Source organism: Alosa pseudoharengus, unplaced genomic scaffold (assembly GCF_046254945.1).
Source record: "Alosa pseudoharengus isolate Yale_2024_CS ecotype anadromous, Long Island Sound unplaced genomic scaffold, YU_APseudo_1.1 YU_APseudo_1.1_scf_4, whole genome shotgun sequence".
Classification (NCBI taxonomy): domain Eukaryota; kingdom Metazoa; phylum Chordata; class Actinopteri; order Clupeiformes; family Clupeidae; genus Alosa; species Alosa pseudoharengus.
The window spans coordinates 225,919-242,445 of record NW_027468774.1 but is presented as its reverse complement, the minus strand read 5'-3'; the positions used below and the strand labels follow the sequence as shown (position 1 = coordinate 242,445).

Genomic DNA, 16,527 nt, shown 5'->3' with positions numbered 1-16,527 from the left:
CTGGACTAGGGTTGGGATATGTCCCGTATGAAATCCACATTAAAAAAATGGACAGGCAAATAATCTCAACACTTTACACCAGTCAGCGGAATATTCCACATTGCCAGCCTTCGCTGGGCCGAGCAATATATTTGTGTGCATTCCTACATTACGTCTATTTCTTTGGTAACATTTGCTACCACGTAACAATAAGCCGCTATTATTATTAGGACTCAACACGCTTCGGTGGTATTATATGCTGTGGGCTTTAATTAGCGCATTTCGGGTAGCCTATCCTACATCTGAGCAATAATTATTGAACAAATTGCAGTCTACCTGCCATGACAAACATTACCAGTAGTACTGACCGAATATTAATTAGATTGTTTGCAAGTTATGGTAATAATATACTAGCGTGACCATTGCGCTTTCATCACGTTAGCACACTATGATCAAGTTAGGTCGTTATGTCTCGTCAAAATTCACTAAAGGAGGAAGGTTTGGTTTATCCCAGAAAACCACTCGTTTCACTTAGGCTAAACTAAAACTGAAGAGATGAACTTGTGTACCTGATGGCTTGCCTTCACTATCCGCGATGTATCCGAAATAGTTCCAGATTTCACGTCACCTTTTGTTTTATCCACAAGCCGAGGACTGTCGGCAAAGAACTATGTTGGCGTTGGCTGAGCACTCACTCACTCAGAGATGCCTGCTTGACACGCCCACTTGCCTAAATGCGTGCAAGGAGCATGGAGAGTGGGAGCAGTCCACACAGACACAGAACGTTATTATTTTAATAAAGTATCGATTCTAAAAACGTCGGAAATCGTATCGTTTTTTGCGTGAAGGCATCGTGACACTGTTCTAGTATTGATACACGGTGCAACGCTAAGGCTAAGTGGAAACTGTTGCAAAGACGCACCGTGACCATCACTGTCAATAGACGATCGATCATATTCTTCTTCAGAATCAGAATAGGTGAATAACAGACCCAAGACTTCATCACACGTTCTATTTGTGCAAAACTATGGCTCGCTTCACTTCCGCGTTATGGAGGAAATGCACATCATCTTCGTGTGTTTCTCGCATACTTCCTGAAAACTTTCACAAGCAATTCTGAGCTTGAATCGAAGCTCTGGATGTCTGCCATCTAGTGTTAAAGAGTACAAATGAGATTTGACACTGTACTCGGGTCTATCGTCTGTTTTATTCAGTAATGACGGTTGTTGCAATATTGCGACTTGGGCAGTTAGAGGGTTAAAGCAGGGTTTATAGAATTAGTGTGTGTTTGGCAGTGTGTGGGCGTAGCATCATGATGGTGGCATAACATCAGGATGTTGGTGACACTGTCCATTGGCTCTTAACACTGCATTGGGTGAATCACTTTTACACACACACACACACACACACACACACACACACACACACACACACACACACAAAGAGAGAAGACATTGTCCATCGGGCCAACGCTACACTAAACTGTCAGAAAGGGAAGTAGAGCATTAAACAAGATAAGGAAAAATTCTGAAGAGGATGTGTTTTATCAAGGAAAAACTCTGAGGAACTTTATCAAGTTAATCTGAAGACAGGGTGTTTTGTATCAGGTTAATCTGAAGACAGGGTGTTTTGTATCAGGTTAATCTGAAGACAGGGTGTTTTGTATCAGGTTAATCTGAAGACAGGGTGTTTTGTATCAGGTTAATCTGAAGACGGGGTGTTTTGTATCAGGTTAATCTGAAGACGGGGTGTTTTATATTATGTTCATTTTAAGAGGGGGTGTTTTCTATTAGGTTAGGGGTTTGTGTGCATGTGTGTGGTGCGTGTATGGCTTGTCTGTGCATATGGGGGGGTGCATCTGTGCGTGTATGGCGTGCTTATGTGTGTGTGTCTATGGTGTATCTGTGTATGCTTTGTGTGTGCATAGTTTGTTGCAAACTCACTGTGGTCTCCCTCATCAGTCGTGGTGTGTGTGTGTGTGTGTGTGTGTGTACGTGTATGGTTAAACTCACTGTGGTCTCCCTCATCAGTCATGGTGTGTGTGTGTGTGGTGTGTGTGTGTGTGTGTGTGTGTACGTGTATGGTTAAACTCACTGTGGTCTCCCTCATCAGTCGTGGTGTGTGTGTGTGTACTAAGGGTGTAACGGTTCATGTATTCATATTGAACCGAAACGGTACGGGCGTCACGGTTCGGTGCATGAATTTACACGGAGAATACACGGTATAAAAATACATAAAACTCTTGTGCGGATTAATTAATGTCATGCGCAATTACTGTTAAGTAGCGAGAGTTACGGGAGTTCTTTAGCGACACCTAACGCTAATCTGTAGCCTCGCCTTAGCTCTGAAGCTCTGATTGGCGCCTATGTTTTTTTTTTGTCAGGTCGTCGGTCGAGTCCGTCAGTCATTAGCAGCACTAAGGTTAGACCCCAAGAGTTAGAGGATCCGCTGGTCTCTTTAAGATCGCAAGTTTGAGAACTTAAGTTACATTAACGTTAGTACAGGCGAAAGAGTGGTGGATAAGATGAAACTGTGTGTCGGCGTTGTTCAGCAGTAAGGTATGTGAGTGGAAAAAATGCTACACATATTCGAAGCAATCACCCAGATGATGTAGGCTACCAATCACTGAAACGAGGGGAAAAAAACTTCCCCTGCGCTTCAGCAGCCTTTGGATACACATACAAATAGGGCCAAAACCTATGGCTTAAATTAAATGATTTCGTAATGACAGAAAGCTATGTAAATCGCGTGGTAATTACCTTTATGTTGGGGAAACTTGTAACTTCTCACATGAGGAGCTGGTAGTGTTAAGTGCATAGACAGTAAAATAAAGTGACAACGCTAACCAGGCTAATAAACAAACCATTCTACGGTGAGTTAACGTCAAAGGGCAAAGTCACGTGACTTCTAGTTGTAGTCTGTTTATGAAATGAAAAGTACAATTTCGATTTTTTTAAAAAGGCAAAATAGTGTGATATTTTCACAGTTAGTAGGCTAGATTATTACTTTACACACAATGAAAAATATTGAGGCAAATTGTAGACCCTTCCATATACAACTAAACACAGATGTTGAAGGTCTTGCTTAAGTGGATTTTTAAAAATAATTTTTCTATGTAATTTGCACTTTCAGAAATAAGAGATGCTGTAGGCCTATTTTCAGTTTTATAGCTGATTGTCTTATTTTGTTTACAAGTTACAGATGGAGTCTGGGTACTTATTGTACTGTTTAGCCTACATCTTACACACTTCAGGCTGTTGCAGATAGCTCAGGGAAGAGACTGTATGACACTAGGTGGTACAGCCTGAGACATGTACAAAAAAAAAATGCTTTATGCATTTTTGTTTTGCTTTTCCCTCCATTGTACCGAACTAGTACCGAACCGTGATGTCCGAACCGAGGTATGAACCGAACCGTGACTTCTGTGTACCGTTACACCCCTAGTGTGTACATGTATGGTTAAACTCACTGTGGTCTCCCTCATCAGTCGTGGTGTGTGTGTGTGTGTGTGTGTGTGTGTGTGTGAGTGTGAGTGTGTGTGTGTACATGTATGGCGTGTGTGCATCCTTAATGCTGGATTTTAAGAGACGGAAAGTGCTACATGCATCAAAGTCAAAGTCAAAGTCAAAGTCAGCTTTATTGTCAATTTCTTCACATGTTCCAGACATACAAAGAGATCGAAATTACGTTTCTCACTATCCCACGGTGGAGACAAGACATATTTTACCAATTTTAAGTCCACAGACAAACATAACATTCAAGTAAACAAAAAAGTAAGTAAATAAGTAAATAAGAGGGCACATATAATGAAAAAATAAGAGCAGCAAAATTTGGTTGAAATTGTGCATAGACAGTCAATAAAATAAAATACTAGTGCAAAGTCAGGCCAATAAGAGGCTGAGGTAGTTCTGTTTGACCTAAGTAAGAAATAAAGTGGCATAGTGGTGCAAGTTATGTAAGAGCAGCAGAAGTGTTGTGTTTTCAGGACAACAGCAACAAGTTGCAAAGTGTACAAGTGTGCAAGTGGAGTGGTGCAGGCGGCCATTGTGGGTCCAATGTCCAGGATGTTATGTAGCTGAGGGTGGAGGGGGGAGAGGAGGGAGAGAGTTCAGCATCCTAACAGCTTGGTGTATGAAGCTGTTGGTGAGTCTGGTAGTGCGGGAGCGCAGGCTTCTGTACCTCTTCCCAGAGGGCAGTAGATCAAACAGATTGTGAGCGGGGTGACTTGCATCACTCACAATTTTGGTCGCCTTGCGGGTGAGTTGGGTGGTGTAAATGTCCTTCAGGGAGGGGAGTGAAGCACCAATAATCCTTCCAGCTGTGTTCACTATGCGCTGCAGGGCTTTCCTGTTGTATTCAGTGCAGCTTCCGCCCCACACAGCGATACAGCTGGAGAGGATGCTCTCAATGGTGCCTCGGTAGAATGTGGTCATGATGGCTGGTGGAGCACTTGCTCGCCTGAGTTTCCGCAGGAAGTACAGGCGGCGCTGAGCTCTCTTCGCCAGTGATGCTGTGTTGGTGGTCCAGGAGAGGTCTTCACTGATGTGCACCCCCAGGAATTTGGTGCTGCTCGCTCTCTCCACCACAGCACCGTCGATGGTCAGTGGCAGGTGTTGGGTGTGACCTCTCCGGAAGTCAACAACAATCTCTTTGGTCTTGCTGACGTTGAGCAGGAGGTTGTTGTCCCTGCACCACGTGGTCAGATGGTCGACCTCCAACCTGTATTGAGTCTCGTCGCCCTTGGTGATGAGACCCACCAGAGTTGTGTCGTCAGCAAATTTCACTATGTGATTGTTGCTGTAGGTTGCAGTGCAGTCATGTGTCAGCAGGGTGAAGAGCAGCGGACTGAGCACGCAGCCTTGGGGGGCCCCTGTGCTCAGTGTGATGCTGCTTGAGGTATTGTTGCCAACACGTACTACTTGAGGCCTCTGAAGCCTCAAGTAGTACGTGTTGCATGCAGTGGGGATGACAACTTCCTGGGCTTTAAAAGAAAGCCCAACGGAAAGCTTGATGGACAAGCACAGGGTTTTGGCGTGTCATCTGACTGGCCAGACCTAAATTACCTATGCCATAGAACAGGCACTGAATTGAAGTGGACTTCCCATCTCCAACCTGTGGAGGTCTCTGATGCAGTTGTGGAGGATCCATCTGTTGTTGTGGAAGCCAGGCTGCACCATAACAGCATTGTTCACCTGCTCCAGCCTAGAACATCCAGGCAGACTCTCCTGTCTATTCAGAGAGCTCAAAATATGGAGTACTGGTCTAGTCTAAAGCTACAGGGAAAGTTGGCCAAACTGCCCTTTGCGGACCACTCTGCATCACACACCATCTATAGCAATGCCAACATCAGTGAGGAGATCTTTATTTTCTGTATAAAAGCACGTCTACAGGTTCTTCCCACCAAATACAACCTTTCACTGTGGTTTCCTTCCATCCATTCACCCCTCTGCATGCTGCATGACCCCCCTCAACACCTGGAGTCAGTAGCCCACATTATGAACAGTTGCACATCACTTAAAGGACTGTATATTGCCAGACACAACAGTCTGTGGATCTCATTGCTGCTCAGATTCCCTGTGTGGCTGATGAAAAGCTCTATAAAAACACTACTGTACAGTCTGATTGGTTTAACTCACCTGCAAACACTTTTGTAGGAATACCAAATACACCAGATATTGTTGTCATATCTCAGCATTCCAGAACAGTTAAGCTATTTGAAGTAGCATGTGCATTTGATCCGTTTATGGAGGACTCTTACCTTTCTAAGACTGTAAAATATCAATCATTAATATCTACCATCGAAAACCTTGGCTACAGATGCCAGCTTATTGTGCTAGTGTTTGGTAGTCTAGGTCATGTACACAGGCTGGCGACCCGGGGACTTTGTATTGGGGGGCTATTGAAAACAAGAGCCAAGCAGTTGGTAAAGTACTGCTCAATTTCAGCCATTATAGGAAGCATGTTAATTTGGAAAAGGAGATGTTTTTTGTACCCCTGAGATTGTATTGTCATACATAACAATGTGTTGATGTGGTTAAATCTGTTTGATCATTCAAAACATTTGATTCCTAATGAAAATTTACTTGTAATGTGGAATTGAATAAAGTATCTAAACTGTGTACGTGTATGGTTAAACTCACTGTGGTCTCCCTCATCAGTCATGGTGTGTGTGTGTGTGTGTGTGTATGGTGTGTGTGTGTGTGTGTATGGTGTGTGTATGTATGGTGTGTGTGTACGTGTATGGTTAAACTCACTGTGGTCTCCCTCATCAGTCATGGTGTGTGTGTCACGATTTCGATTTTATTTAGAAATCGATCGAAATTACATCTCAATCTCGAACTTCGAATTTAAAAGTAGAATCGACGATGCAGCCACACCCCCAATGTCACGTCCACCATGTATGCCAAGACGCACAAACACACATGCACGTGCTGAACTGCAGCGTCAACACTCCTCTAATTTTAGGCTGCAGCCAGTTAATATATATGCCTACACATCAACCTACCGAAATCAAAGCCCCTCTTGCTACTTTGAAATCACCAGTGTGGAAGTATTCGTTCATTCACGTCAATTAAAACTAACTTAGCCTACTCAACTTAGCAAGTGAAAGATGGACTGTAAAAAAATACAGTCCAAAGTCACTTTAAGGCTTAAAATGCACATTTATAAGTACATATTCCATGAACACTAACCTTGGGTCTCTTCGGAGTGTGCTGAAACAATCAAATTAACATTCTGTGTTGTTTCATTTTACTATGTTCACGTCTCTGTTTTAGCCTAAAGTTAGTTATATTTACATTACAACCTCGCGGTTGGAACGGTTTCAAAATAAGAGCCCCCCGAAAAAGAAAAGGCCAAAAAGAGTAAATAACATATAAGGAATGCATTAATAGTAATATTTAAAAAAGATCGAAAATCGAATCGAATCGTGACTTTAAAATCGAAAATTACATCGAATCGAGGATTTGGAGAATCGTGACAACCCTAGTGTGTGTGTGTGTGTATGGTGTGTGTGTGTGTGTGTACGTGTACGGTTAAACTCACTGTGGTCTCCCTCATCAGTCATGGTGTGTGTGTGTGTGTGTGTATGGTGTGTGTGTACGTGTACGTGTATGGTTAAACTCACTGTGGTCTCCCTCATCAGTCGTGGCTTCAGCCAATCACGGACGCCCTGCAGGTCCAAGCCGACGCCCACCAGGCCGAGCTTCCCTCTACGCTTGATCAGCTGGTCCGGCTTCACAACCAATCGCTGCAGAGGGGCACAATTACAGCAGCCAATCAACACTTAGCCCAGAGCCAAACCAGAGTGTGTGTGTGTGTGTGTCAGGAAGCAAAGTGAGGCGTGAAACACTTACATTTGAGAGCCATCTCAATCCCATTTAATTATCAATTATAGACACGTTCTGTTTGGTAACATATTCTTGCTTTTTTTAAATAAATGAGCCTTTAGTTTAAAATAAATGACCCTTTAGTTCAATATAAATGAGCCTTTAGTTTAAAATAAATGAGCCTTTAGTTTAAAATAAATGACCCTTTAGTTCAATATAAATGACCCTTTAGTTTAAAATAAATGACCCTTTAGTTCAATATAAATGACCCTTTAGTTCAATATAAATGACCCTTTAGTTCAATATAAATGACCCTTTAGTTCAATATAAATGAGCCTTTAGTTTAAAATAAATGACCCTTTAGTTCAATATAAATGAGCCTTTAGTTCAATATAAATGAGCCTTTAGTTTAAAATAAATGATGATAAATGCACGGTGTTCTGTGTCCAGTTGTTGTCTTGAATCTTGGCTGTTGCGGTCTGGGAATGAGCTGGCCACAACAGTGTGTGTGTGTGTGTGTGTGTGTGTGTGTGTGTGTGATGTGATGTGAGCGGCCCAGAACAAGGGCAGTCGTACCAGAGCTGAGCACTCTGTGTGTGTGTGTGTGTGTGTGTGGTCAGAAGTCAGGCTGTACCTCGCTCAGGAGCCAGGGGTGGTCTTGCACGAGGCGGTCCCAGTCGGTTTCCGCGGTGACGCGTGCGTAGCGGAAGCGGTTCTGGACAGCCGCAGAGGTGCAGATGTGTTTGTACAGGAACTCCTTCCCTGTCTGCTCCGAGATCGCTTTGGCAGACATGATAGACCTACACACACACACACACATTTATTATAAGGCACGCACACACACACACACATATCCAGGCTGTTACTAATGACCACTAGAGAGCAGCTCCTTTTGCTTCTGGCGCAGGAAACAGAATCAATCGAGTGAGTCTCTCTGTTTCTCTCACACACACACACACTCTCTGTGTTGTGTGGTTTAACAGATGGGAAACTAACTTTATTAACTCTGTTAATTGAGACTCCAGGGACCTGCATGACGCATTTGGTGTTATGGTTGCATGCACACACACACCTTGCTTTTTGTGTGACACACACACACCTTGCTTTGTGACACACACATACAAAGACACACACACACTCCTTGCTTTTTGTGTGACACACACACACACCTTGCTTTGTGACACACACATACAAAGAAACACACACCCCTTGCTTTTTGTGACACACACAGACACACTCCTTGCTTTTTGTGTGACACACACAGACTCCTTGTTTGGCTGTATGCACACACACACACACACACACACACACACACACCAAAATCAAGGGGTGTGTGTATGTGTGTGTGTGCGCGTGCATACAGCCAAAGCAACACACAGACACACACACACACAGACACACTCACACACAGACACACTCACACACTCCTTGCTTTGGCTGTGTGCTAGAAAGCAACTTTAAAAAACATACAGACACCTGCCCCACCTACTGTCGTCATGACAATGGCCCTGATTATTCTCCTGTTCTCCAGCATGTGGCGATTAAGAACACCTCCAACACACACACACACAGACTTCAGAGATCCTCACCAACACACTCCAATCAGAGCCCCTATTGTCTCAGACAGGGAGAAAATGAGAGTGTCTGCATCTTTCTGTGTTCCATTTTTGGCCTTGAGAGAGAGTGTGTATCTTTCTGTGTTCCATTTTTGGCCTTGGTTTTGGAGGGACAGGTCATGGTGCTGCATGTGTGAGTCATTTGAATGCTTTTCTGACTGCACTGTGAGGTCTGCAAAAGACGACATATGTGTGTGTGAGTGTGTACTGAAAGGACTTAAGGTTGACAGAGACATGGTCTGATATCAGATTGTCAAAAAACAGATCTTCCATGTCCTTTCTTGGCCACTGATAATTGTTGACGATTTCTGTAGAGCCACAGCGTATTCTGTGTTATAGCTATGGACACATACTATGGCATTTGAAGGGTGAGACTTTAAGCTCTCAGTGGGTACAAACCGTTTATTTCTACATGCCTCTGTTCCTGAGAAATCCCAAGCTAAACAGTGGCTAGTTTTCATCAAAATCCGTTTTTTTTATAAGTGTTGCCTGTTAAGTTTCCTGGAAGTGACCTAGCAAGACCTGGCGAGACTGCGACCTAGTGATAAACCCACGAAAATGGCCTGGTTTTGACCCGACGTGCATGCACCACTGATTCGACCCAAAGCGGCAACTATCAAAAGCCGAGTTATGATAAAATGTCTAGATAAAATGTCCAGATTGTGCGTTTTCATGAGTTTTTGATCTTCATCCATTTCAGTTCTATTCATCATAGAGTTCCCAAAATCGCACATAAGGTGTGTTAGAGTGTCTATTTTCGTAATAAAAAAAGCTAAAAACGCAATATTGCGTTTTTGGGACTCAACAAATGGGAACAAAAAATACAATATTGCGTTTTTGGCATTCAAAGTGTTAAAGGGGTGGTTCAGGATTTTGGACATAAGACCTCATTTCCAAGTAAGCAAGTGTGATATTTATCAGTGGAGACCGTTTTCAACACGTTTCATCCAGTCCTTCTTATTGCAGAGTTCGCAGGTGCTAGGATAGCGCAAGTCAACGGTATGTGCTAGCCTGCCACTTAAGAAAGTCTTACCCACTCCAAAGTACACCCGAGGCAAATTCCAGACAATCGATGTAAATGTCTGTGTTGATAGAATAGTGTTATCGCGTTGCAATAGTTATACTTTGATCCCTGAAGTTGGTAGTAGTCATTTTGCATCTCAGCGGCGGACTGATATTACCAAGGCTACTACTAGGTATCCCCATTGGAGTGCGCTTTACTGTTTACTTTTCGGCGCAGTACTACTAACCGGAGCAAGTATAATTCCGCTGCTGCTAAGAAACTAGTCCCTCAAAATGTAATGCGATCGTTGAAATGCAAGGATAGAATAACGTTAGAAATAACACCATCAAAACAGACATTTACATCGATAGTCTGCCGTTATAATTTATTTGCCTCGGGTGTACTTTGGAGTGGGTAAGACTGTTTTTAGTGGCAGGCTAGCACATACCGTTGACTTGCGCTAGCCTAGCACCTGCGAACTCTGCAATTAGAAGGACTGAATGAAACGTGTTGAAAACGGTCTCCACTGATAAATATCACACTTGCTTACTTGGAAATGAGGTCCTGTCCAAAATCCTGAACCACCCCTTTAAGGAGCTGGGCTAACATGTAGTAGTGTGTGTGCGGGTGTGTGTGTGTGTGTGTGTGTGTGTGTGTAGGGCGGTGGTAGTGTAGTAGGGCTAGCATGTAGTAGGTGGTAGCGTAACGTTAAGGAGCTCGGCTAGCATGTAGCATGGTAGCGTAATGGTTAAGGAGCTGGGCTAGCATGTAGTAGTGTGTGTGTGGGTGTGTGTATGTAGGGCAGTGGTAGCGTAATGGTTAAGGAGCTAGGCTAGCATGTAGTGGTAGCGTAATGGTTAAGGAACTAGGCTAGCATGTAGTAGTAGCGTAATGGTTAAGGAGCTGGGCTAACATGTAGCATGGTAGCATAATGGGTAAGTAGCTGGGCTAGCATGTAGTGGTAGCGTAATGGTTAAGGAGCTGGGTTAGCATGTAGTGGTAGCGTAATGGTGGTAGCGTAATGGTTAAGGAGCTGGGCTAGCATGTAGTAGTAGCGTAATAGTTAAGGAGCTGGGCTAGCATGTAGCATGGTAGCATAATGGGTAAGTAGTTGGGCTAGCATGTAGTGGTAGCGTAATGGTTAAGGAGCTGGGTTACCATGTAGTGGTAGCGTAATGGTTAAGGAGCTGGGTTACCATGTAGTGGTAGCGTAATGGTTAAGGAGCTGGGTTACCATGTAGTGGTAGCGTAATGGTTAAGAAGCTGGGCTAGCATGTAGCATGGTAGCATAATGGGTAAGTAGCTGGGCTAGCATGTAGTAGTAGCGTAATGGTTAAGGAGCTGGGTTAGCATAGTGGTAGCATGTAGGGCTGCAACGATTAGCCAACAAGGTCAATTATTAAAATTGGTCAAAGCAGATTTTTATTGTTGACTCATCATGAAAGGCCTAATGAAGTCTTTGGCTACCCCACGCAAATGTTCAATAACATATGAATGATGTTATATCCACTCATATCCATTATATCCATTCATACATGATGATGCAACGGAGAAAGGCAGCGGCACCGTGCACTGACATTTTTAAACATGTGGGACCATTTTAGATGGTGAGCATCTCAAACACAAGCACCCTGGAGCCATGATCGAGCCTACTGCAGATGGGTACATTTTACTAATCTAGTACATACTCCGGATGGGTACATTTTACTGTAACTCAGGATAAAAGCGTCGGCTAAATGAAGACAATGTAACTCAGGACTGAACACCATCTCCAAGGTGACCATCCCGGAACAAACACATAATGACATCACACCAGGATCTGAGCTGCATTAAAACAGTGGAGAGAGGAAAAAACATGCACTTGCATAGCAATAGGACTGTAGTGATCACACACACACACAGGTCTGACTAGTGAACACACACACACACACACACACACACACACACACCGGTCTGACTAGTGAACACACACACACACCGGTCTGACTAGTGAACAAACACAAACACACACACACACACACACACACACACACACACACACACACACACACACCGGTCTGACTAGTGAACACACACACACACCGGTCTGACTAGTGAACAAACACACACACACACACACACCGGTCTGACTAGTGATCAAACACACACAGACCAGTCTGACTAGGGATCACACACACACACACACACCGGTCTGACTAGTGATCACACACACACACACACACACACACCCAGAGCATGTGTTACAGTATTAATACCTATATACACAAGCATACCAACAAACACACACACACACTTTCTTCACATCTCATTTTAAATTCTGAAGTGAGCCGTCAGGCTGATGTTCCGGGTGGCTGGCGGCTTGTTAAAATGCACCCCGCCTCCCCACAGCTGACAGGTTGTTATATTGCCCCCTCCCACCCCACCCGGGCTGACAGGTTGTTATATTACCCCCCACCCCCCCACCCTGGCGGGCAGGTTGTTCCTGTCCATGATAGAAGTGCCTGTTGGCCAAGTCGCCAGAGCCTCACAGAAATCAATCAGTTTAAGAGGCCAGCCAGGCACCTACACCACTCCCCCTCGCCAACACACTCACAAGCAAACACACACACACACACACACACACACACACACATGTACACAAATGCACACACACACACTCTCAAAAACGGAGGCAAAATAAGATGGCATTTATGGGAAGAGATCTTTTAGACATTCACACAGCGAGAGCCAAGTAATCATTTATTGCAGATGTAAGTGACGACAAGCAATCTTATCTCTTCCTAAGAAGAGCGTCAATAACCCGTGGCATGGACATCGAAACTCTTATCTGTCAAACTGAGGAGGAAATTAAACGGTAAAGATGCGTTACGTTAGTGAATGGTGGAAAAAAAGGATACATGCAACTAACAACATTACAGTTTTGGGGATGGCAAAAGCTACGTAGTCTCTCACAGTTAAATGAGGATGGACCGAGAAGTGGTGTTTGCTCTAGGCGTGTGTCGTTCTATCGGCCGTCTCAGGGACTAACCGAGGGTCCATTATCTGCACTCGCATCCGAGACCTATTCATTCCAAGCACTCACCCCCTCCGGCTACGAGCTCGCTCGACTGGCTCCCTTTTAAGGCCACCGATAGCAAAGTATGCGACGGAATTTTTACAAACTAAAAGAACACGTAGACGGAAGAACGGTGTTCAGTTTGGTCACAGACAAAGGTTGTGTTAGCTAACTAATGCTAAGCGATTTAACTAACGTTAGGATCACACGCAGACTAACATTACAGACAGAAGTAAAAAAAAAAAAAAAAAAAAAAACACAATTGACGTCAACTATCGCCAATAGTTGCAACCACCGCCGAGCCTTCGTTCGTTATTTAGCTACTACAGGCAGTGAACAGGCGAGGTGACGAGATATTTTCTGCTTAGTTAGCTGGTTAACTTCTGATCCGGGATCCGGATGCTATCAGACGCAGCCGGCAGACATAGAGAAGGGGATGGTCATATCTATTAGCGAGCTAGCTTCCTCTATAGCAGCGGCCGGTTGGCTGACTGGCTTGTTTGACATGTTGCATTTACAGTTGTTATATTACTACCGGTACTGTTTGTCCAAAAAACGTGTCACTACAACACAGCTTACCTTTAAACCACGTCTTTACGAATGAGATGGATGTAAAATGTGTAGCCACTTGGGAGATTCAGTTTGCAGACAATCAGACTGTAGCCTTCGCTTCACCACGCCTGTCCCGTCCACTTCTCTCAAGCTGAATCTGTGTCGCTCTGCCTAACTCGCCTCACCATCTGACGATACCATTACCCAACCTCTGGGCCTTCCCATTGGCTGCTGGGCCCTCACACGTGACCGCCCCAGCAGACTACTGATTGACGCCTTGTGCGTTGGCACTGGTAGCAGCGACGTCTCACCACCAGGCCGAGGCGGAGAGGAGGGGGTGGGTTCGACCTATGGGAGAAACAGGGGACGGGTCCGATTGAAGTGTGTAACGCTACTGCCACCCTGTGGCCATTTACATATCTTTCGAAAGGCAGAAATGTATTTTTCAAATTGGTTAATTCAGGACACATTTTAATCCAACTACACTTAAAAAAACAGCAGTTACTTGTGTGTTCTTTCCGGTTATGAATCTCAAGAGTTGGGAGTTGTATAAGTTGAGTAAGAGGAACATATAATAAAATAGCCTACCTTTAAAATGGTTCATATCATTATAATCAATAGCAAGATAAATGTGTGTTTTGCTCATTAGATACTTAATTTGGCTGCCAACTGAGGTAGACGGCAACGTTGTGCTGCGGTCGTGATCACAAGTATGACGCACACCGCTGTGTTTGTGCGTAGAGCTCTTAGTGTCCTTATGGGGGGGGGGGGGGCTCTTAGTGTCCTTATGGGGGGGGGCTCTTAGTGTCCTTATGGGGGGGGGGGGGGGGGGGATGGATACACAGGCTGTCGAAGGAGTGATTTTTTTCAGTCCTAGCCAAGGATTCTAATAGAATTACATCCCATCAAGCTAATGCACCAGACAGGGCAATTTGCCAACCTCAAACCACCGCAGTACCCCAATGCTTAAAATAGACCTGACAGGGCTCATCATCTACCTCCCAGTTTCAAGGGTATGGTCTGATCAACGATCAACATCTGATTGGGTTAGCAGATCAGGACACTCCGATAGCTGCTGGAACAAACGCTACAGTTACACAACAGGAATGACACAGCAGAATTACCATGGAGTCTGTGTGTGTGTGTTACAAGAATGGTGTTGAAATTTCTCCATAAAATACAGAGGGCATGATGTACCAATGATGAACCATCGCCATGATTGTACAATGTCCCAACCTCCCTTTGACGGCACAGTTCCTGTACCGGTTTGGGGTTACTGTGCCAGTTTAGGGTTAGTTCCTGTACTGGTTTAGGGTTAGTTCCTGTGCCAGTTTAGGGTTAGTTCCTGTACTGGGTTAGAGTGAGTGACGCTGCTAAAGCACATACGTATGGAATGATTGTGGTGCGTGGTTGCCTATTTATGGTTGCCTATTTGTGGTTGCCTATTTGTGGTTGCATGTTACCCCACTGCTCATCCAGCTACACTGGCTACCTATGGCGATCCGCATCAAATTCAAGGCTCTAACACTTGCCTCAGACGAACGACATCTAGCTCTACCACCCACACACACAAACATACCATACCCCCCCCCCACACACACAAACATACCATACCCCCCCACACACACAAACATACCACCCCCCCCCCACACACACAAACATACCATACCCCCCCACACACAAACATACCATACCCCCCCCACACACACATACACCCCCCTTCCCCACACACACCATTTCACTATACCCCAACCCTCACACACAGCTACCCCTCCCCCCAATAACACACACACACACCATTACCCCACACACACAAACACATCTTTACACCCCCACACACTCAATACCCCCCCCACACACACACACACCATCCATCCTTCCTCCCACACACCTACACACGACCCCCTCCCCCATTCACACATACATAAACTGGCACACACACACATATATGAACACACACACACACACACACATAAACTTGGCATGAGATGCAAGTGTAGGGCATGTAGCCTAGTAGAAGATGGAGATAATGTACTTGTGAGAAGTGCAGAACTCAGTAGCGGTTATATTTTGTACCACTATGTTGTTACTTTATTGTCTTAACTAGTTTTAAATTTGAATAAATTCTACATGATTGTTCCTAGGGTATTTGACATAGGCTGTTGTTGACTTGAGGTGGTTGCTAGGCCATTGCTAGGGTAGGTATGATGGTTGCTATGCTGGTTGCTAGGTTAATCATGTTGGTTGCTGTGTTGGTTGCTACAGTATGTTGTCATCATGAAAGTGGTTGCTAGGCTGTTGCTAGAGAACCTGAGGTCGTTGCTAGGTTGTTGTTGGGGTATCCATGGTGGCTACTACCACGGGCAGCCGTGGCCTACTGGTTAGCGCTTCGGACTTGTAACGAGAGGATTGCCGTGGCCTACTGGTTAGCGCTTCGGACTTGTAACCGGAGGATTGCCGTGGCCTACTGGTTAGCGCTTCGGACTTGTAACCGGAGGATTGCCGGTTCGAACCCCGACCAGTAGGCTGAAGTGCCCTTGAGCAAGGCACCTAACCCCTCACTGCTTCCCGAGCGCCGCTGTTGATGCAGGCAGCTCACTGCGCCGGGAACACACATGCGGGAACACACATGCGCAAACACACACAGGTACATCCTCCGCAGCTGTCCCGAATTCTACTTGGCACTGTCCCGGACTTAACCACCAGTGTCCCAAATTCAAGTTCTTGTTTTTTCCCATTCTATGTAATAAACAGTATAATAATCAGTAACTTGCACCACTTAATTAACTCATTCTGGTCCACCAAAGTTCTAAACACTTAATTTATTAAACACCATTTTATTAACATGAGATCATCTGCTGTTTCACACAACACTCATTTTCAGACGTTGAGCTTTTGACTTTGAGGTTGCACTAGACGTTTTCATTGTCCGTCGTTTTGACGGACAGGTTTGTAAAACATTCCGTCAATAATCTATTTTCACGTGTCTAATTT

The 16,527-nt window shown here is 44.6% G+C and overlaps 1 protein-coding gene across 4 annotated transcripts in view; it reads right to left on the bottom strand.

Moving 5' to 3' along the window:
* The window catches only part of LOC143102990 (ATP-citrate synthase), a 75,686-nt gene extending 61,987 nt beyond the window's left edge, over positions 1 to 13,699 (bottom strand). For 3 of the 4 annotated variants that reach the window (XM_076266772.1, XM_076266773.1, XM_076266775.1), the window contains exons 1-3: positions 13,561 to 13,699; positions 7,942 to 8,107; positions 7,106 to 7,228 (exon numbers count right to left, since the gene is read on the bottom strand). In XM_076266772.1, coding sequence (XP_076122887.1) covers positions 7,106 to 7,228; positions 7,942 to 8,100 — 282 coding nt within the window. In that variant the 5' untranslated portion in view covers positions 8,101 to 8,107; positions 13,561 to 13,699. Of the gene's footprint in view, positions 1 to 1,922; positions 1,941 to 7,105; positions 7,229 to 7,941; positions 8,108 to 13,560 lie in introns of those variants that run through there. The other variant, XM_076266774.1, reaches the window with a different exon arrangement.
* Positions 13,700 to 16,527: the final 2,828 nt, after the last annotated feature.